The sequence below is a fragment of the Chamaea fasciata genome, unplaced genomic scaffold (genome assembly GCF_029207755.1).
Source record: "Chamaea fasciata isolate MVZ Bird 193981 ecotype frontalis unplaced genomic scaffold, bChaFas1.0.hap1 SCAF_23, whole genome shotgun sequence".
Lineage (NCBI taxonomy): Eukaryota > Metazoa > Chordata > Aves > Passeriformes > Sylviidae > Chamaea > Chamaea fasciata.
The window spans coordinates 1,717,292-1,725,609 of NW_027094108.1; the positions used below are offsets into that span (position 1 = coordinate 1,717,292).

The 8,318-nt window shown below is 54.2% G+C and overlaps 1 protein-coding gene across 3 annotated transcripts in view; it reads right to left on the reverse strand.

Annotated features, from left to right (window-relative positions):
* The window catches only part of DVL1 (dishevelled segment polarity protein 1), a 76,415-nt gene extending 71,080 nt beyond the window's left edge, over positions 1-5,335 (reverse strand). The window contains exon 1 of one of the 3 annotated variants that reach the window (XM_066202888.1): positions 4,819-5,335. In XM_066202888.1, the coding sequence (XP_066058985.1) occupies positions 4,819-4,988 (170 nt within the window). In that variant the 5' untranslated portion in view covers positions 4,989-5,335. The remainder of the gene's footprint in view (positions 1-4,818) is intronic. The other 2 variants (XM_066202887.1, XM_066202889.1) reach the window with 2 other exon arrangements.
* Positions 5,336-8,318: the final 2,983 nt, after the last annotated feature.

Below are 8,318 nucleotides of genomic sequence, written 5' to 3' on the forward strand. Positions count from 1 at the left end.
TCTGTCAGTCGGGATTTCTGTTTTAACTCCTCTTAGGGCGAGGGTGAAAACAGAGACGCTGCATTAGAAAAGGCACAAAATGCTGCCCACGTCCCTCTCCTATTAAAAATGACCCCCCTGAGCTCAAAATCCGGATTCCTACTGCTTTAAATCCCGTTTTCTGGCCAGTTTTCAGCCAAGAGCACCGATTTTCAGCTGCACCTCCAAAGTGAAAGGCAGCTGTTTTGCTGATACCAAAGGAATGCTCCAAAAGCCACTCCTCAGAATCCTCCCTGCAGAAGGAGAATCAAAGGAGTCTTAGTTCACACAATGGAAAGAATGAGGATTTGAACCTCACCCAAAGGGTGGCAGAGCAGACACACTCTGCTCTTCCAGGGACTTTTCCTGGCCCCGCTCACAGAGGGAACGGGGCAAAATTATCCAATTATCCCAAATTATCCCAAATTTTTGGGCAGATCACGTCTTGAGGATGGTTCAGCTCTTCACCAAAACCCTCCTGCCAGAGCAGCACGCCCCACACTGGAAGGGCAAAGTCCCAAACCGGGTTATCGTACAGAAAACGAATCACAAGAAAATGCCTGGAGCCTCCACATCCATCATCCTGCGCTTCTGGAAGTTACTGAGAAATGTTTTACAAGCAAAGCTCTTTGGAAACACCAAATATTTAAAAGCAGACAGATAGGAATCCCTCCTGTAGGATCTGTCACCCAGATTCACGATGAATCATTTGGATCCCACACAGCTGTCAGCGTTGCAGTCATGAGAGCCCAGCCACCACAAGCCACAGTTTTATTTTTAGATGTATTCATTAGCTGTCGTTTTGTTTCGTTTTTTTTTTTTTTAATCATCAGAGAATTACCAGAATTCTGTGCTCCTGCAGGGACGTGTGGGGCTGGGACCTGAGGAATCAACAGCGTCACTGATGGGAAGTGACCTCTGAGCTTCGCCCCGAGGAAAAGAATCAGCGGCTGGAATGAATTAAATCAGCTGATGACACAGCTCCTCGTCTATAAAAACACACCTCGAACGTCACCTCTGCTAAATTTCACTGCTGCTGGATGCTGTCACGTTAATGAGGCTGATCCTGTAACGTCCCCGCTCCGTTTTGCCACCAACCAGAATAAAAATAGAAGCCACAGAGCACTTCTCCGAGGGTTGAGCGTTCACGCCAGGGCACAGCATCTTAAAAGCAGCATCATGCCTACAGATGGTGCCAGCAGGAAAGCAGAGTGAGGGCAGGGCCGGCCCTTCACGAGTTAGGCACAGGGGAAAGTGGCAGAGCACTTCAAAAATTAAATTAAACTGCGAGCAAAGCTCAGAAGGGAATGTGACCCTGCCACACCTCCTAAGGAGCAAAGGCACCCAGAACACACAGGGCTTTAATTCCATGACACATCCCAAACCCTCAGCCACTGCATCTTTCAGAGCTGGAACCCCTTCCGTTTTCTGAGCACACAGGATTTATTCCATTATTGCAGGATCCAGGAAAGGCCGGGCCTTAATTACAACAGCATGTGCCGGATTGCAAGGAGGCAGCTCCCGAGGCTCCAGCCCTGCGGGAAAACATTTGCTTCCCTAACACAAGGAGCGCTTTTCACATTTCACAGGGAAAAAAAACATAAAAAATAAAAAAATTAGGGGTTTAGGGACTGCCCTGCCAAGTGATCAAGCCAAATCCAAGCTTGGGAAGGACAGCAGGACACCACAGGGACACCCCGGAATGTCCCTGCAGCTCCAGCCCAAGTGGCACTTCCAGGACACGCAGGGAAGAGCAGCTCTGGAGGAGATTCTCAAGCACATAAGGGAGGAATTAGAGAGAGACACAGCTCTGTTATGGTTTGTGGCAACGGCAGCTACAATTGCCTGTTTGCAACAATTAAAAGGCTGGAGCTGTGCCAGGGGAGGTTTGGGATGGATTTTAGGGAAAGGTTCTTCCCCTCCCGAGGGTGCTGGGCATTGCCCGGGCTCCCCAGGGAATGGGCACAGCCCCGAGAGCTCCAGGAGGGTTTGGACAACGCTCCCAGGGATGCCCAGGGTGGGATTTTGGGGTGTCTGTGCAGGGCCAGGAGCTGGACTGGATAATCCCTTCCAGCTCAGGATGTTCCATGATTCCACAAAAAGGCAGTTTGCAGACGAGACGATGAAAGCAAAGCCCGTATTTACTATTAACACTCACTGAGACAGCCAAAATCCATCTGAATTTTCTTCTGATTTTCCCAAATATTTCGGATTCAGGGAGGCACAAACACACGAGGAACAAGACGCACAAAATAAACGCAAACAAAGACGTGAGTGACAGCTGAGGAGTCCCACGTGCAGAGTCACTCTGAGCTGTCTCAAGGCAGTGGATTGTCACCTGAATGCTGCTGATTAAATACCAGAGACACAATTTCCAGGTCTTGATCCTTGCATCATCCATCATCTTTCCACCATTTCCATTCCCAAGAACAACAGACGAGTTTCCTCCCCCGGTGTTCAGACCAATGAGAAAATCCACCCTGGGGTTTGTTACTAACACTGTTTCCTGGTCAAAGACCAGAACATCCCAGTGTGTTCAAGAAGCCTCAGCACCGTTTACATTTCCTAATCCTACATTTCTGTGGCAGCGGGAATGATGCAGAACAATCCCAACCTCCTTCAGTGCAATCAAACCACAAACACAACTTCAATTTCTGCGACGACAACAACAACAACAAGGTGTCCCCGTCACTTCCAGGGTGAAGGAGGAAAATTTACCAACAGTCAATTTCAAAGACATTTATTTTGAAAACAAACATTTTGTACGGTTGTTCCCTCCCCCTAAAAAAAAAAAAATGTTTGCACAAGTGAGAAAAACAAGAAGTCAATCCAGGAACACTCCTATGGTTACAAGCCAACACCAACAACTCGCCACATCAGAAATACGTGTCAACAAACAATATCCACATTCCACCAGGGATAAAAACACAATCAGCATGAAGGGCTTCGGGTCTCAGGGATAAGAAAGAGGCTGCACAACACGTCCAAGGATGCTCGGGGTGATCCATCTCACCAAACAGAAAACCTGCACCTCAGCCACGGCGTTATTTTGGAGTCAGGTCCGCACGAGTTTCCCACAAACCTGCTCCCTTTTTTTCTTTTTTTTTTTTCTTTTTTTTTCCCTCCCCTGGCAAAGCATTTAACTGTGCAAAATTGCCTTGCCAGCGACAGATGTGAGTACAAAGAGAAGTGATTTGCTACAAAAGGATTAATACATTTTGAAAGTTACTGTCTGGCAAACTGTCAAAGGGACTTTTATTGGTTTATTTTATTCCGGCTGCCGCTGAGCCCGGTGGCACGCAAGCCCCACACGGGTGTGCAGGGAGCAGAACCGGGTCAAACATCCCCCGGAGTGGTCACTGAGCTGCCTCTGGTCACCACGGAGGTCATTTCAAAGTGAAATTTGGGACACTCCCAGCTCGGCGTGCGCCCTTGCAAGGGGACGGTTGGCCAGTGACCGTTTGTCACCAGTCTGACCAGTGACCATGTGGCAGCGTGTGACCACCGAGGGTTTGGCAGCTGCTGGCAGAGCACGGCCCCTGGAGCAGTCTGACCACCGAGTGCCGGTCACCCGCTCCAGCAGGGACTGTGTGACACCCGTCTGACCCCTGAGCACCTGACACCTGTTTGACCACTGACCATTTCAGCCCCGTTTGACCTTGGAGCCTCTGACACCTGTTTGACCCCAGTGGATTTGACAGTCGCTATCTGAGCACAGCCCTTGCACCTGTTTGACCACTGACCACTGCGACCTGCTTGAGCCACAACCGGTTTGACCACCACCATCTGACACACCTCTGATCACCGGCCATTCCACACCCGTTTGACCAGGGGCTGTCTGACACCTGCCTGACCCCGAGGATTTGACAGCTGCGCTCGGAGCACAGCCCCTGGCACCGTCTGACCCCTGACCACTCGTCACCCTTTTGACCACTGACCACTTCACGCCCGTTTGACCCCTGACCACTTCACGCCCATTTGACCACCGACCATTTCACACCCTTTTGACCACTGACCACTCCACACCAGTTTAACCACTGACCATTCCACACCCGTTTAACCACTGTCCCCTTCTCCCCCATTTGACATTCACCTGACCACCAACCACTCCTCACCCATTTGACGACCGACCACTTCACACCCATTTAACCACCAACCCATCTGACATTCACTCGACCACCGGACCACTTATCACCCCTTTCCCCACTGACCATTTCACGCCCGTTTGACCGCTGCCCACTCCTCCCTCATTTAACCCACTGCCCATTTCACACCCGTTCCACCGGGGCCTCCTGTCACCTTTCCGACGGCCGAGGATGTGACACCCGAGGATGTGACACCAGCCGGACCGCCGAGCTGTGACAGCCGCCGTCCCGGCGCTGCCCTCGGAGCCGCCCTCTCCTCGCCCCGACCCCTCGGTGCTCCAGCGGCCCGCGGCCCCTCAGGCACGCCCGCCCTGCCCGGGCGCCGCCGCGGCCTCCCCGGGCGCGGTGACAGCTGCGGCCGCCCGTCCCCGCCGCCCGGCCGCGGGCCCGAGGACACCGCGACGGCTCCGGGAGGGCCCGGGGGGCTCCCGCCGGCGCCAGCGGGGGGATCCCGGGGCACGGCGCGGAGCGACGGCCGCGGCCCCGAGCCCGCGGCGGGGCCGGCCCGGCGGCGCCCGCCATGTTCGCGGTGCCGAGCGGGGCCGGCCCGGGCCGAGCCCGGCAGGTGCCCCGGGGATGCTGCGAGCCCGGCCCGGCCCGCGGCGGGGACACCGCACCCGGGGCCGGGGGCTGCGCCCGGAGCGCGGCCGCTCACCCGAAATCCTGGTCCATGGACTTGAAGAAGAACTTGTAGCTGTGCACGGGCCGGTTGCTGAGGACATTTTTGAAATCGGCCAGCGTGACTTTCTCCGGCGGCACGGGCAGCTTCACCAGGTACGGCGTCTCCTCCTCGTCGATGTGGTAGATGATCTTGGTCTCCGCCATGGGCGAGCGGAGCGGGGGCGGCCGGCCCGGGCCTCGGCCGGCGCTCGGCTCCGCTGTCGGCCTTGCCCACAGGAAGGGAGCTCTGGGCTCGGGCTGGCGCTCCCTGCACTGCTCTCTAGCTGCCCGACCCGGGAACGGCAGCGCGCCCGCCCCGCCCGCATCCTCCGGCCGCCCCGCCGGCCTCGCTGCGCCGCCGCCGCCGCAGCGCTGCCCGGGCCCGCGGAGCCGGGGCCCGGCCTGAGGGGGAGCGCGGCGGCCCCGGGCAGCGCCCTCCGCCCGCTGCGCGGCCCCGCTCCGCGCCCGCAGCGCCCGCTCCGCGCCCGCACACCGCCCCTGCCGGCCCGGCGGCACCACCGCCCCCAGCGCGGGCACCGGGGAGAGCGGGACGGGAAAGGGAAGGGGGCGGGAGTGAGGGTGGGGACGGCAGGGGGAGAGGGAAGGGGATGGGGATGAGAATAGGGGTGAGATGGGATGGGGAAAGGGAAGGGGATGGGAATAAGGATGGGGATGGGATGGGAAAGGGGATGGGAATAAGGATGGGGATGGGATAGGGAAATGGGATGGGGATAAGGGAAGGGGATGGGGTGGGAAAGGGGATGGGAATAAGAATAGGGGTGAGATGGGATGGGGATGAGGGAAGGGGATGAGAATAAGGATGGGGATGGGATAGGGGATGGGAATAAGAATAGGGGTGAGATAGGGAAATGGGATGGGGATAAGGGAAGGGGATGGGGTGGGAAAGGGGATGGGAATAAGAATAGGGGTGAGATGGGATGGGGAAAGGGAAGGGGATGGGAATAAGGATGGGGATGGGATGGGAAAGGGGATGGGGAGAAGGGAAGGGGATGGGAATGAGAATAGGGGTGAGATGGGATGGGGATGAGAATAAGGATGGGATGGGAAAGGGGATGGGGATAAGAATAGGGGTGAGATGGGATGGGGAAAGGGAAGGGGATGGGAATAAGGATGGGGATGAGATAGGGAAATGGGATGGGGATAAGGGAAGGGGATGGGGTGGGAAAGGGGATGGGGATGGGATGGGGATGAGGAAAGGGAAGAGGATGGGATAGGAAACGGGATGGGGATGAGGTAGGAGAAGGGGATGAGGATGAGGAAATGGGAAAGGAAAAGGGGATGGGGATAAGAATGGGGATGGGATGGGAAAGGGAAAGGGGATGGGGAAGAAATGGGATTGGGGATAGGAAGGGAAAGCAGATGAGAATAAGAATGGGGATGACGAAAAGGAAGAGGATGAGGATAAGAATAGGGATGAGGAAAAGGAAGAGGATGGGATGAGGAAAGGAGATGGGAAAGGGATAGGGGTTTAGAATGGGTTGGAATTGGGGATGAGGAAAAGGAAGGGGATGGGAATGGGGACAGGAAAGGGGTGGGAGAAAGGAAAGGGGTGGAAAATGGGATGGCAGAAAGGGAAAGGGGATGAGAAGGGAACAGGGACAGGACAGGGAAGGAGAAGGGGATGGGAATGGGGACAGGAAAGGGGATGGGAGAAGGGGATAGGAAAGGGATGGGAATAGGAATGGGAGGAGGGGATGGGACAGGAAGGGGAATGAGGATGGGAAATTGAATGAAAATGAGCAAGGGGATGTGGAAGGGGACAGGAGAGGAAGGAGAAGGACATGAAAGGGACGAGACAGGGACAGGGATGGGAGTGGGAATGGGGATGGGAAACAGGTGGAGGCCACAGAAACAGAAAAAAACTCTTTAGTGCCACGCAGGTGATGTATTTGTAAAGAATTCACCTTTATTTCTAGAAATTCCCCCAAAATGCCCACCAGAAAATGACATTTTCAGAGCAGTGTCCTTAGGTCTCAAAGAATCTCCTGCTTATTAAAAAAAAAACCCCTTTTTTCAGTTAAACCCCGAGCTAATGTTGTTCGTTATTTTCAATTTTCTGAAAGTTTAATCATTGCTACCAGCACCACCCGAAGTGATACCACTCCCAAATTCCGCACAGAGCTGGGGCCTGGATAATCCAGAATTTAAAAAGGTTTAACAAGAGTGAGCAACCAAAGCATCATCAATTATCTCCTGCCGTTGCTGGGACGGTGAAGTAATTCCAAAATCACGTCCAGGTGACACTCCCATCACTCATCCCTGGTAAATGTGTGATCATCAAACAGGACAAAGAGCAAGGCTGGGGCACGGCCTTACTCCTCATCATGGACCCACTGATTTGGTGCTGCTTTGGATCAGGAATCGCCAATTTAGGCCACTTCAAGGAGTCATTGTCAGGAGTTATTTATATTTAAATACAGTTCTTCTCGAGATGGTCAAGCGTTTCTCACTCTTCCTTTTGAAATGATGAGAAGAATGGAGATTTCTACAGGAATATGAGTTCAGCTTCGTGTCCTGCCAGGCTCTGCAAGCACCCCAGGGTGCTCCTGGCATGGAGAATGCACCACGAATCCATCAGTCCCACCACGCGGGAATGGGAAATTTCCCTTCGGAGGGATCCTAACCGTGGCATGAGCAGCATTTCCTGAGATCTTGAGTTTTATGGAGGTTTTCCTGCATGAAACTCAGGCAAAAAAAAATTAATAACACCCAACTTTTTGGTGGCCTCAGTTTGTACTTTAACCACCTCCTGGGTTCCTCAGGTGCCCACCCAGGGACTGACCCTGCTGGGAGCTCTGCTTTGCCTTCACTTCTGCCAGCTGGGAGCAGAACTGTGCAATTGTCAGGTGATTACCTCGGGGCAGACGTGATCAGGCCGGCTCCGGGGCTCACAAAAAGCTCCCCAGAAAGCAGAGAAGAAGGCAGAGAATGTTCCTGCTGCAGTCAAACCGGCAGCTAATCCCATTAAAGGGAGGACGCAGGAATGCAGGATACACCCCCGGCCCGTCTGGGCTAAAACCTCGTGTCTTGCAGAGCTCAGGCCTTCGCACTTCAGCAAAAAAATAAATGGGAGGCACCAAATCCCTCGCTAATAGCTCGCTGTGATAGAGGGAATCGTCTTGCCGGGCCCTGCAGGGAGCAGAGAGTGTCCTGGGGCGTGAAAGCTGCTCACCCTTTTCTTCGTTTACACAGCGGTTATCGCACAGGGGATAAGCAAACCCTTTTTAATAGGCATCCTTTGAATTACAGCGATGCTTGTTGCTTGTCTGGAGGAATTCTGAGAGCTCAGCACACTCCGGGTGCTCGGCAGGGTTTGTCCAAGGCTCCTGACCTGAATTACTGCCCCAAGACGGTTTTTGTTGTGGGGACTTCTGAATTTTCACTGGAGAATCTCTAAAGCAATTCTTGAACATCAGATGGAACGCGTCACCTTAATTTCCCATGGGAAAACAACTGAACCCTCCCTTCCTGGGC